Below are 14,308 nucleotides of genomic sequence, written 5' to 3' on the forward strand. Positions count from 1 at the left end.
AGGCTAGTACCAAAGATGTGCCAGTTCTTTGTCCAGCTAGCAGCTGTGATTAAGAATTTAACAGGAAAGAAAAAGTTTTACTTCCTCAGTAAGGTGAAAAGGTAGCCAAAGCAGAGTGATGGTTTTGATGCTGTAGCTGTATGACATGATTGGATTCAGTGAGGTGGTTAAACTAATAGAATGTGTATTATGCTTTTATTTCCTGTCATCCTGTCAAACCAGAGAGATTCCAGGACAAACTGGCATTAATGGCTTTGTATTGGTTGCATAATGCATCGTATTGCACTAGGTGAAGCACAGTGAAGGCACATGAGGACGTGAATTTGTTTGTGTGAAAGATTAGAAAAAAAAAGTACACACTGTAGATCTAACTATTACATTTCTCTCAGATAACTGTAATCATGTTGTTGTTTTATTTGTAACCCTTGCAGTGCATTGTCATTGTCACAACCTCCATTGTCATCATCATTATCATCACCATCAATGTCATCACCACCATCATCTCTAGCGAACAGCATCCATTGCCATATGTTGCTGAGTCCGTACTACCTCAGTATGGTTGCAAGTTGTGTGACTGATGCAGTATTTAGAAAGAGGACCCTGTTACCATGCTAGAGGCTGCACTTGTTGCCTTGGTGACCAGCTCATATATTTGCATGCAGGGTTGTGGAGTAAAGGATTACATGTAATCTGTTACATATAAGGGATTACAAAAAACAGTAACTGTAATCCGTTACGTTACCAGCAAAAATGTTATAATCAGATTACAGATACTTTTGAAAAACTAGATGATTCATTCGAGGGTTACTTTTAAATTGAGAAAGGATGTTTGCGAAAAGAAATCTCTGTTTTCTCAATGACTTTCAAATCAGCATTGAAAAAAGGCACAAATGTAAGTTTTTTCCACCTGAGCGAATCAGATCACAAGTCAGAGACAATTATGATGACACACCAAATGTGTTTGATGGATCACGGGAAAAGAGCAGGAATATGCTTTTGTAGGTCCAAGCTATGTCTTCCAATGGTGCGACTGCTGTCGGCATCCAAAGATTATCCAACTTGAATAAACGCTTGGAGGTGGTGCAGTCTACGGCGATACGGATGTCACTTATTATTTATATCTACATAGCGTGACTGTTTGAGGTTGTGGACAGGTGTATTTTATACTGATAACAAGTTCAAACAGGTGCCATTAATACAGGTAACGAGTGGAGGACAGAGGAGCCTCTTAACGAAGAATTTACAGGTCTGTGAGAGCCAGAAATCTTGCTTGTTTTGTAGGTGACCAAATACTTATTTTCCACCATAATTTGCTAATAAATTCATTAAAAATCCTACAATGTGATTTTCTGGATTTCTTTTTCTCATTTTGTCTGTCATAGTTGAAGTGTACCTATGATGAAAATTACAGGCCTCTCTCATCTTTTTAAGTGGGAGAACTTGCACAATTGGTGGCTGACTAAATACTTTTTTGCCCCACTGTATATATATCAATTGATTTTGAAGAATATAACGTAGAAAAGCCTCATGAGCTTTGTTCAACTGTCACACTACATGAAAACCCAAAATATAAGCTTGTTTTTCTCCAATGTTTGTAAACATTGTAAATGTAAATATACACTGTATAGCCACATGGTTACAACAATACTTTTGATATACATAGATGTGTATTCGACCGTTTTGTTATTGTTTCTGTTCCATCTGTGGATTTGCCCTTTAAACAGCTTCATATTAATTAACAATATATCAAAGTGTCACCAACCGAAAGGTAAACAATAGGTCTATAGCAAATGCAGCATATGGCATAGTACTAGCATAGCACTTGTCAGTAGTGCTCAAAGCATGCCTTTCCATGAGCGCAGCATTTACTTTTCAACTCTAATCAATGAGCCCAACCAGTCCTCCATGACAACAACATCACAATCAACAGAGTAGGCCTGGATAATAAGTCCTTAGTTTTGGGGTTATGCTCAGGTAAAACAATTTGGCTAATCTATAAAGCAATGGGTTCGAAGGAGCTTACATAACCAACCCATAAAGTAAAAATGAACATCCAAATATGGACAGCTATGTAAACTTTAACATTGATTTATCTTGCAATAGATGTGGTTCAATTGGTAACATACATTTTTGTCTTCTTCTAATGCCCCTTAAGGGGAAAGTCATCTAAAAGTAACTGAATGTAATCAGATTACGTTACTGAGTTTGGGTAACCCGGAAGTTACGTTACTGATTACAATTTTGGACAGGTAACTAGTAACTGTAATGGATTACATTTAGAAAGTAACCTACCCACCCCTGTTTGCATGGCCAGTTCCCTGCATTTCTTAAAAGTGATTTTGTCTTGTGTGCCAACTATGGTGATTAGATTAGTCATCACACACCCCATTGAGTTTTCACTGAAATTAATAGATTGCTTAATTATATTGAAGATGCTCTCACTTTCCCATCCTCTCTCTCAGTTGGCGACTTGGGACTCAACTCGTGGGCTGAACGGTAGTCTAAAGGAGAGTCGGATAGAGAACGGCATGCAAGGAGTGATGGTCAAGGTGGTAACATTACTAGTAAGTGCTTACTCACTACCAACACTATACCAACTTGCCACTTGATGCTGCTATACTCTGTCTGGTCACCTTGTCACTTCCTGTGTAGGATTAGAACATAATGTGAGATCTGGCTCTTCTTCTTCATCTGGCTCTGTGGATCTACTCCACGCTTACAGAAAAAAACACATGTTCCAAAAACAAATATTTTAATGTGATCACATGATCTTAAGTCAAGTTAATGTGATAACATGTGACAACATGTAAAGCAACATGTGATAACACAACCTGGTCTCAGAGCATTTTATATGATTATTTATGTAAATACGAGAGACTCCAGTTAGTTAGTGTATGTTACTTTTCATATGGTATGTTTTAATTTGTGGATGTCCCTCACCCATTTCGTATGATATGTTACGAATTACACTTTGTATTACACTACCGGTCAAAAGTTTTAGAACACCTACTCATTCAAGGGTTTTTCTTTATTATTACTATTTTCTACATTGTAGAATAATAGTGAAGATATCAAAACTATGAAATAACACATATGGAATCATGTAGTAACCAAAAAAGGGTTTAACAAATCAAAATATAGTTTATATTTGAGATTCTTCAAATAGCCATCGTTTGCTTTGTTGACAGTTTCGCACACTCTTGGCAATCGCTCAACCAGCTTCATCTGTGTCACGGATCCCCCTGGTACTGATGCTCATTCTGTTCACCAGTTCTGGAGGTCTACGTCACTGGCTTTCTAGGCTTCACTGAACGGGATTCATTATCATCAACCCCGGACTGTCTTGTCTGATTACACACCCCTGGTTCCCATTTCCCCTGATTAGTATGTTATATATGTGCCCTCTGTTCCCGCTGTCTTTGTTGGTTATTGTTCCCATGTCCGTTGGTGGTGTGAGTACCTATGTGTTGGTGCAGCTGTTATGCTGCTTGCTTTATATATTGTGCATTACGGGTATTGTGTCGTTCAACGAGGTTTACCCTTGCTCTTTTGTTTGGGTACAGCCCAGTGTTTTTGTATACGTGTTTGTTTTGAATGTATTAAAAAACCCTATTGTGTATTCCTGTGCCTGTCTCCAAAATCCTTTACACCAGTGTGACAACTTGAAATGCTTTTCCAACAGTCTTGAAGGAGTTCCCACATATGCTGAGCACTTGTTGGCCGCTTTTCCTTCCCTCTGCGGTCCAACTCATCCCAAACCATCTCAATTTGGTTGAGGTTGGGGGATTGTGGAGGCCAGGTCATCTGATGCAGCACTCCATAACTCTCCTTCTTGGTCAAATATCCCTTACACAGCCTGGAGGTGTGTTGGGTCATTGTCCTGTTGAAAAACAAATGATAGTTCCACTAAGCCCGAACCAGATGAGATGGCGTATCGCTGTGGTAGCCATGCTGGTTAAGTGTGCCTTGAATTCTAAATAAATCACATATAGTGTCACCAGCAAAGCAACCCCAAACCATAACACCTCCTCCATGCTTTACGGTGGGAAATACACATGCGGAGATCATCGGTTCACCCAAACCACATCTCACAATGACACAGCGGTTGGAACCAAAAATTGGACTCCAGACCAAAGGGCAAATTTTCACCATTCTAATGTCCGTTGCTCGTGTTTCTTGGCCCAAGCAAGTCTCTTCTTATTGGTGTCCTTTAGTAGTGGTTTCTTTGCAGCAATTTGACCATGAAAACCTGATTCACAGAGTCTCTAAACAGTTGATGTGGTGATGTGTCTGTTACTTGAACTCTGTGAAGCATTTATTTGGGCTGCAAACTCTGAGGTAACTCTGGGTCATCCATTCCTGTGGTGGTCATGAGAGCCAGTTTCACCATAGTGCTTGATGGTTTTTGTGGCTGCACTTGAAGAAACTATCAAAGTTCTTGAAATGTTCCGTATTGACTGACCTTCGTGTCTTAAAGTAATGATGGACTGTCATTTCTCTTTGCTTATTTGAGCTGTTCTTGCCATAATATGGACTTTGTCTTTTACCAAATATGGCTATCTTCTGTATACCACCCCCTACCTTGTCACAACACAACTGATTGGCTTTAATTAAGAAGGAAAGAAATTCCACAAATAACTTTTACAGCACACCTGTTAATTGAAATGCATTCCAGATGACTACCTCATGAAGCTCCCGAGTGGCGCAGTGGTCTAAGGGATTGCAGTACTAGAGGCGTCAATCCCGGGCTGTATCACAACTGTCAGTGATCGGGAGTCCCATAGGGCGGAGCACAATTGGCACAGCGTTGTCCGGATTAGGGGAGGGTTTGGTCCTCCCTTTTTTTAAATACATTTTTAAAAAGCTGGTTGAGAGAATGCCAAGAGTGTGCAAAGCTGTCATCAAGGCAAAGGGTGGCTATTTGAAGAATCTCAAATATAAAATATGTTTTGACTTGTTTAACACTTTTTTGGTTACTCCATGATTCCATATGTGTTATTTCATAGTTTTGATGTCTTCACTATTATTCTACAATGTAGAAAATAGTAAAAAATAAACACGCTTGAATGAGTAGGTGTTCTAAACCTTTTGACCGGTAATGTTACGAATTGGCAAAACATACAATATGTTACTAATTTGAACATGTACAATATGTATGATATGTTGCAAACGTTGGTTAGGATTAGGGGATAGGGTTAAGTTTAGGAGTTAGGTTAAAAGGGTTAGGGATAGGATTATGGGAAGGTTTAGCTAACATGATAAGTAGTTGTTAAGTAGCTAAAAAGTAATAAGTAGTTGAAAAGTTTCTAATTAGCTAAAATGCAAAAGTTGTCCATGATGAGATTTGAACTCGCAAACTGTGTGTAGCTAGACATTCACGTTGTACATCCACAGATCCACCCTTAAGTAACAATCTGTCTTATGTAACCATACCAAACGTGCATTAACGTATAATACTTATTAGAGTGTCTCGGATTTACCTTTACCTTTACGTGTAGTCTATGAGACCAGGCTGGATAACATACTACTACACAAGAAAATGTGAGCATGTGAATTGTTCCAAAAACATGTAAAATGTGTAACATTTCATGTGAAATAATGTGATTTTCCACATGTGAAATAACGTTTTTTTCTGTAAGGGCAACCATACAATACAGCTCCTCCTTAGCTGCTTGTCCGCTACCATTCTGCTCTCTCTCTTCACACAAGATTTACCTGCTCCATTCTTATTCACATAGGTTCTGCTTGGCTCCCTCTTTGCAGCTCTGTTTAATTCATGTAGTTTTTCCAATCCACCCCAGCAGCTCTCCTCCTCAACTCTCTTTTCCACCCATTCAATTCATTCCTGACACTCTCCCATAAAGAAGAGCCATTGTTTGCCTCAGGACATTTAGAATGGTAATTTCTGCCTGATTAAGTGTCACATGTCTCCACAACACTGGCTGTTACAGGTCAACAGACACCCAGGAGACTCTTTATGAAGATGAAGTTTGACTTGCAGCTGGTCTTCATAAAGTCACCCAAAAGTCCGAAATGACAAAAAAAATAGTTTTCGGTTGAACTGAACCCGTTTATGAACGACGCTGGCATTCTGACAAATGATGGGACTGTGATTTAATGCACACGGACACTTTGTCAAATGTACAGTAGTGTTTAAACTTTTGGCTGCATGAATACTCTATATCTGTATGTTTTTGAGCCAAGGCATTTAGTCAAAGTAAAGTTGAACTTCTAAACCCAAATGATGTTGTGTTCTATATGTTATCCAACAGGAGGAACCCTTTGTGATGGTAGCTGAGAACATTCTTGGGCAGCCTAAACGCTACAAAGGCTTCTCCATCGATGTTCTGGATGCTCTGGGAAAAATCCTGGGCTTCAAGTATGAGATCTACCAGGTGGCCGATGGAAAGTATGGAACCCCTACCTTCAACGGCTCCTGGAATGGCCTGATAGGAGAGCTCATCAGTAAGGTAAGTCTGTCCACCACAACTGGAGTTTGTACTGTTTGTTTTGGAGGTTGATCGATAGTTTGCTGTTGACTGTTCTGGTGACATCGTCTTTCCCAATTGCTGCAGTTCTTTCCTCCCTGAGTAGCTGACTGTAGCCTTGACACAGTGGAGTCCATTATAGTGTTGGTCTTCATGGAAAGATAGTCACTGCACAGTGTGATGACTCACTATTGTGGTAGATCTGTTCAGGCCAATGATGTTTGCATCAGAGTAGCCGCACTACAGTCTGGCCATCAGGCTGACAATCAGGCTGCTCCAGACAAAGCAGTCACCAGTGCAGGAGGTGCTTCAACTCAGCAGGTTAACAATGCTAACAGTAGGGCAGTGAGTGGGCAGGGAACAATTATATCACCCAATGGAGTAGAGAATCACTGGTAGAAGTAAGTCCCTGTAATGTCCTGTAAGTGAACTTGCTGCAGAGAATACAGCCCAGGTGAGCTACTTTTCAGCCTTTCACGCTAACAATACGTTGCGGACATTATCACTTCATGAAGGGAGAATTTATCTTTGATTATGGCCTTGAGATAGTGTTTATCCCAACAATCCAGACATGATTTGTGTCATAGGGTCCCACTCTATCAGCAGGTGTCCAAAACCAGTGTTGATACTGCTGTGAAATTAGAAAAAAAGATACTAGCAACATGTGATCAATGTACTGTAAATCTGTCATGTGAGATTAGCCTTTACAATAAAGCTTTACAATAAAATTATTTAGTAAATTGGCATTTGGAATCTGTCTGGGCTCTATAGATCTGCATGGCCTTCTGCTGTGTGAAATAGTTCTAGTTTCAAGCCCATATAACAATGGAAAGAGCAAAGGAAAAAGCCACAACAGACAGCTATTTTACAGTGTTAACTTTTTTTCTGTGACCATGAAATGGCAAACATCAACAGAGTATTATCTCAGAACCAACAGCTTGAATGTATTTTCAAGGCTGTAACTGATCTATCTCTCTATCCATCTACAGCGAGCAGACATGGCAGTATCAGCCATCACTATAACTCCAGAGAGGGAGAGTGTGGTGGACTTCAGCAAGCGCTACTTGGACTACTCTGTGGGGATTCTGATGAGGAAGTCTGAGGAGAAGATCAACATCTTCTCTCTCCTGGCGCCCTTTGACCTGGCCGTTTGGGCATGCATCGCAGCCGCCATCCCCGTGGTCGGTGTCATGATCTTCATCCTGAGGCGGGTCCAGTCGGTCCGTCCCGCAGGGGGACACCAGGCCACCTCTGTGTCCACCTCCCTCCAGAGCGCCATCTGGATTGTCTATGGAGCTTTTGTGCAGCAAGGTGAGCTTGGTACTGTGGCATCACAAGAGAGGAAAGAGGGGACACCAGCATCTTGCATCAAAGTCGCTTCATATGCAGTAAAATGCTTACTTGGTACAATATCACTGACAACAAAACAGTGACTTTTGACCGTTGGCAGCAATATGACACAAAGATAGATAGATCCATATATGGCTAGATAGATAGACAGATATACACTACCAAACATTAGCAATAACTTTTGCCCTCAGAACAGCGTCAATTCATCGGGGCATGGATTCTACAAGGTGTCAAAAGCATTCCACAGGGATAATGGCCCATGTTGACTCTAGTGCTTCCCACAGTTGTGTCAAGTTGGCTGGATGTCCTTTGGGCTGTGGACCATTCTTGATACACACACGGGAAACTGTTGAGCGTGACAAACCCACCAGCATTGCAGTTCTTGACACAAACCGGTGCGCCTGGCACCTACTACCATACCCCGTTCAAAGGCACTTCAATATTTTGTATTGCCCATTCACCCTCTGAATGGCACATATACACAATCCATGTTATAAAGGATTTGAAAATGTAAAAATCCTTCTTTAACATGTCTCCTCCCCTTCATCTACACCGACTGAAGTGGATTTAACAAATTACATCAATAAGGGATCATAGCTTTCACCTGGATTCACATGGTCATTTATGGAAAGAGTCAGTGTATAACCAGACATAAAAACAATAGAAAAGGCTTTTGTTTTGTCCCTATTAATGCCACACATACAGGTAGCACAGAGTTGTTTCATTTGAAGAATGGAGCCCATTTCCCACTCTAGCGTTTTAAAGGTGCCTTTGACCCAAAGAATATCAGGTTTTTGAGTCTGGTCCGGATCCAGGCATCTCAGTTGTGGATAAATGACTACTTCAGCAACCACTGTTAAACCCTCAACAGTGTCTAGCACAGTGGTCGCCAACTGGTCGATCGCGATCGACTGGTCGATCTTCAAGGCATTCCTAAATCACTAAATATTTCTGTAGAAAAGCCAATGAACGATCAAGGTTTGCGCTCCTTTTTTAAAATCGTGTTGAGCTGTTGCCGGTAGGTGCACATGATTCAAAAGTCCTGCGTACCGGGTAAGCAAAGTGTTCCTGTGAGACAAACTCCGGGCTGACAGGCAACTCTGTGACTAAATCGAGTGCACCTACTGAGCTGCCCAATCGGATAGCTCAAATCACCGTGGCTACAGAGCTTCCATGACCCTGGCCACAGCCAAGTTTAATAGGCTACTAGCCTACGTAAGATTTAATAAGTTTTAAGAGAGACTGTCAATGAATACAGCAAAGAACTGCTGTTTTTATGAGTGAGTTCATGTTTAGGTTCATATTCAGCACTGTCACTGTTTTATTCTACACTATTACAAAACGCGCTTCTCCATACTTCCACTCGGGCTGCAGCTGCAATGAATGAGTAGCCAAGTAGCGATAGGAACAACATGAATTTGTGCATGAGGCAGGTGCGACTCGAGTTTCGCCATCAGGTGAAAGACGGTGTCCCCTCTCTGGTCAGTGTCACCGGAGAAAAGGAAGGAGAGAGCAGGGACCGTGAGAGGCGGTTGGGAAAAATAGTTTTGAGTGGTCATCCAACTCGGAATTCCAAGTAGGAAACTCTGGCATCTTTCTAGAGCTCCGACTTTTCAACCTGAAGATCACTGACGTAGTGATTTGACCTCCTTGACCATCAGTCCAGTAAAATTTTTTAAAGTAAATTATTTCAATTCATGCTCCACAGTGCTAAACCAACTGATCTATTTTGTTATCAAAGCTAGCGTTTTGAAATATAATATTGTCTGATTAACAATATTGGCAGGCCAATCATATAGCCAATATGCTGTGATAATGTATTAGACCTACTGCCCAACCCTCATTCCTACAAAACTGTGAGTGAGGGTAATGTAAAAAAAAATAATATCTGAGCAGTAGATCTCAGCTTGCTTTTTGACTGCGAAAGTGATCTTGACTCAGAAAAGGTTGGTGACCACGGATCTAGCACTTTGCCAGGCAGCCTTTTTAAGCCGAAGCCCCACCATATTTTAGGAATCTTCACTCTTTTTTATTTTCACTTGTTGACCTTTTCACGTCTTTGGAGAATGACTTAAATGTGTTGGTAAATATGACTGCCACTGTGGATGATTGTGAGGTGTACATCAGAGGTTTCCACAGTGGCCCACGACCCCAATTTGATATCTGAAAATGATTGCGACCCCAACCATGTGAAAAAAAAGTTTGTAATTAACAGCTAATGTTAACTTTTTTATTTTGGGCTATGGCAGTCAATTGCAAAACATTCTAACAGTATTTCTGATGGTGTTCTCAACTCAACATCACATACTTGATGCATGTGCTTGACGAGTGTCGCATCAGAGCATCTCAAAGTCAGGGGGCGTGGTCGACAGTGAGCTCCTCATATCTGTTGTCACATCCAACCTGGATCGATATTTGGTTTTAATGTAGACGAGAGCACTGAATCCAGCTTCACACAGATATGTGCTGGCGAAGGGTACCATGAGTTTTAATGCTCGGGGGGAGACTGCAGCGTATTCCCTTTGAGTCAGGAACCAAAACTCCTCCATAGTGACCCATGAATGCTTTGTCTGGAGCATTCGGTCACATGACAGCTTGATCAGCTTTTCGATTTCACTTACCGGCATGTTAGCTGAGCCAGGATCAGAGTCAAACGGATTTTTCTCCAATAAGAAATCTATCCACTGATTCGGTCATCTGTAGAATGTTTTGGTATTTCCCCTTCATGCTTGCGTTCAGTACATTCAGTTTCCCAAATGTCTGTTACATAGACAAGGAGACACATTTACTTTTCATTACACAAAAAAGTCAAGTCAGTTCAATTTACATTGACAACAGTTCCTTTCTCAATTTCAAAGATCTTTCCAACACTCCCTCTCCATAACCACAAAGCCTCGATGTGAATTATAAACTGGGTGGTTTGAGCCCTGAATGATGATTGGCTGAAAGCCATGGTATTTCAGACCGTATACCACTGGTATGATAAACATTTATTTTTACTGTTATAATAGCGTTTGTAACCAGTTTATAATAGCAATCAAATTTTATTGGTCACATACACACATTTTGCAGATGTTATTGCAGGTGTAGCGAAATGCTTGTGTTCCTTGCTCGATCTGTCACGCCTGCTCTCGCTCTCCCTCTCTGGCGCTCAAGGGCGCCAGGCTGCCCTTCATTACGCACACATGTCACCATCATTACGCAAAGCTGCGCAACATTGGACTCACCTGGACTCACCATTACTTTGTTGATTACCCCCTCTTTATTTATCTGCTCCTCAGTTTGTTCCTTGTGTCAGCATTGATGTCGTTATTTTCCCCCTGTCCAGACGCTGTTTCTGTCCTTTTTCATGTCCGTTGTTTATTAAATATTCTCCCTGTACGTGATTCTCGTCTCCAGCGTCGATCCTCACAATATCTAACAATACACACAAATCTAAAAATAAAATAATGGTATATACCCTATCCTACCGATCCTCGACGTCATTTACAAAATTGCCTCCAACACTCTACTCAGCAAACTGGATGCAGTATATCACAGTGCCATCCGTTTTGTCACCAAAGGCCCATATACCACCCACCACTGCGACCTGTATGCTCTAATCGGCTGGCCCTTGCTACATATTCGGTGCCAGAACAACTGGCTCCAGGTCATCTATAGGTCTTTGCTAGGTAAAGCTCCGCCTTATCTCAGCTCACTGGTCACCATAACAACACCCACCCGTAGCACTCGCTCCAGCAGGTATATCTCACTGGTCATCCCCAAAGCCAACACCTCCTTTGGCCGTCTTTCCTTCCAGTTCTCTGCTGCCAATGACTGGAACAAATTGCAAACATTGCTGAAGCTGGAGACTTATATTTCCCTCACTAACTTTACACATCAGCTATCCGAGCAGCTAACCGATCGCTGCAGCTGTACACAGCCCATCTATAAATAGCCCATCCAATCTACCTACCTCATCCCCATATTGTTTTTAATTACTTTCTGCTCTTTTGCACACCAGTATTTCTACTTGCACATCATCATCTGCACATCTATCACTCCAGTGTTAATTTGCTAAATTGTAATTACTTGCTACTATGGCCTATTCATTGCCTTACCTACTCACGCCATTTGCACACACTGTATATAGACTTTCTTTTTTTCTATTGTGTTATTGACTACGTTTATTTATTTCATGTGTAACAATGTGTTGTTGTTTGTGTCGCACTGCTTTGCTTTATCTTGGCCAGGTCGCAGTTGTAAATGAGAACTTGTTCTCAACTAGCCTACCTGGTTCAATTAAAAAAAATATTGCATCTCCATCCCAAAGCCCTTGCTTGGAAGTGTACTTTGCCAGACTGCCAAGAACATTGCCCTCATGCAGGCCAAGGTGGCGAGACACGGTAGTGATGACACCATAGGCCTAGTTGATCTCTGCACCAGACAGCATACTCTTGCCAGCATACTTCGGCTCCAACGTACGCTGCGGCGTGCATGGGCTTCAGGCAGAAGTCTTCACGCTTTTTGATGTATTTCAGAACTGCAGTTTCCTCTGCTTGGAGCAAAAGAGAAGTGGGAACGGCAGTATGGATTTCTTCTCTTACATCTGCAAGCAGAGTCTGAACATCAGACAGGATGGCATTGTCTCCCTCAATCCATGCAAATGGCTACTGCTATAGGTTTAAGGAGTTTCACGCTCTCCCAAAAATACATCATCCAGGAGGATCCTCTTGATGGGGCTGTCCATATCGGCAGACTGTGATACAGCCATTTCTTGGAGAGACTCCTTCCCCTCCAGAAGACTGTCAAACATGATGACAACGTCACCCCAACGGGTGTTGCTGGGCAGCTTCAATGTAGTGCTCTTATTCTTCTCACTTTGCTTGGTGAGGTAGATTGCTAATGATTAATTATTCCTTGCCCACGAACATTCGACCAACCATCAGAGATGATTGCAATATAGTCTGCTTTCTCTATGATTTGCTTGACCATTACTTGAACTCTGTTGAACTCTGCATTCAGGAAATTAGTTGATAAAGCATGTCTGGTTGGAGGGGTGTGTGCTGGGCGAAGAATTTTCATAAATCTCTTCCAATACACATTGCCTGTGAGCATCAGAGGTGAACCAGTGGCATACACAGCTCGAGTAAGACATTCATCAGCATTTCTCTGACTACGTTCCTCCATTGAGTCAAAAAAACGTCTGATTCCAGGAGGACCGTGAGCTGTTGCTATCGATAAGGTGTCTGATTCATAATTTTCACCTCAAATAGAAGTAGAGGGACTTTTGTCAGAGGTTGCTTGTTGTGAGCGCTGAGGGAACTTTATGCACTTGGCCAGATGATTCTGCATCTTTGTTGCATTCTTCACATATGATTTGGCACAGTATTTGCAAATGTACACAGCTTTTCCTTCTACATTAGCTGCAGTGAAATGTCTCCACACATCAAATACTGCCCGTGGCATTTTCCTGTAAAGATTAGGAAAAAAATTGTAAAACAAAATACAATTCCATGTACAGATAAATAGTTAACCCTTGTGAAGTCTTAACATTCTGTATATTCCCCTTGTTCTAAGGGTGAAAAATTACCACTAAATCCCTAAAATAAATAGCTTAATTGAATTTTAAACCCCAAATCTATTTTGCATGAAGAAACAACCTGTCATTCATCACAAACATTGTGAATATCTGGGTTTTCCCTCTTCACAATGCAGAAAGACTGCATTTAATCAGTGGACACCACTCGTTTTTATTACAACACACCTGTCATAATTGTTTTCTTTACTAAAGTAGATGTTTATTATTATTATTATTATTGCTAAAGGTACTGCATAGGTGTAAACATAAACTTTTTAGCAAGAGAGAGCACTTGTATAGCCTAAGAAAGTAGCAGAAATGTGCAGAAAGTCGTTTTGAATGCATTTTATTGAAGGGAAACAATAACAGTCTTGAAACTTTTTTGGCAACATGGTGATATATTCTTATATACCGTACAATGAGTAATTCGACTACAAAATACTAGTCGTCTCCCATTATTTTAACCATTGCCCCCACCCACAAGGTGTATAAACATCAGCAATAAATAAGATAATAGAGGCGGCAGGTAGCATAGTGTTTAGAGTGTTGGGCCAGTTACCGAAAGGTTGCTAGATCGAATCCCCGAGCTGACAAGGTAAACATCTGTTGTTCTGCCCCTGAACAAGGCAGTTAACCCACTGTTCTTAGGCCATCATTGTAAATAATAATTTGTTCTTAACTGACTTGCCTAGTTAAATAAAAAATACAAAACCAAAATGTGAAGAACATAAATCAATCAACTCTAATTAGCACATGTAGGACAATATGCAAGTGTGTGTGCATGGACTTTGCAGATGTATTCTGATATGTGCAGCACATAGTATTATTTTTACAGTCCTTCTTTGGGGGACAGAATTGGCATCTCCTCCTCTTGCCTGCCTCAGCTGCAGCCTCAGGTGGATCAGGACAA

General features: G+C 41.2%; 1 protein-coding gene across 3 annotated transcripts in view; it reads left to right on the forward strand.

Annotated features, from left to right (window-relative positions):
* LOC139570958 (glutamate receptor ionotropic, delta-1-like) overlaps window positions 1-14,308 on the forward strand; it is a 448,588-nt gene that overhangs the window by 393,234 nt on the left and 41,046 nt on the right. For all 3 annotated transcript variants that reach the window (XM_071393334.1, XM_071393332.1, XM_071393333.1), the window contains exons 9-11: window positions 2,463-2,564; window positions 6,273-6,470; window positions 7,478-7,799. In XM_071393334.1, the coding sequence (XP_071249435.1) occupies window positions 2,463-2,564; window positions 6,273-6,470; window positions 7,478-7,799 (622 nt within the window). The remainder of the gene's footprint in view (window positions 1-2,462; window positions 2,565-6,272; window positions 6,471-7,477; window positions 7,800-14,308) is intronic.

The sequence above is a fragment of the Salvelinus alpinus genome, chromosome 3 (genome assembly GCF_045679555.1).
Source record: "Salvelinus alpinus chromosome 3, SLU_Salpinus.1, whole genome shotgun sequence".
NCBI classification, from domain to species: domain Eukaryota; kingdom Metazoa; phylum Chordata; class Actinopteri; order Salmoniformes; family Salmonidae; genus Salvelinus; species Salvelinus alpinus.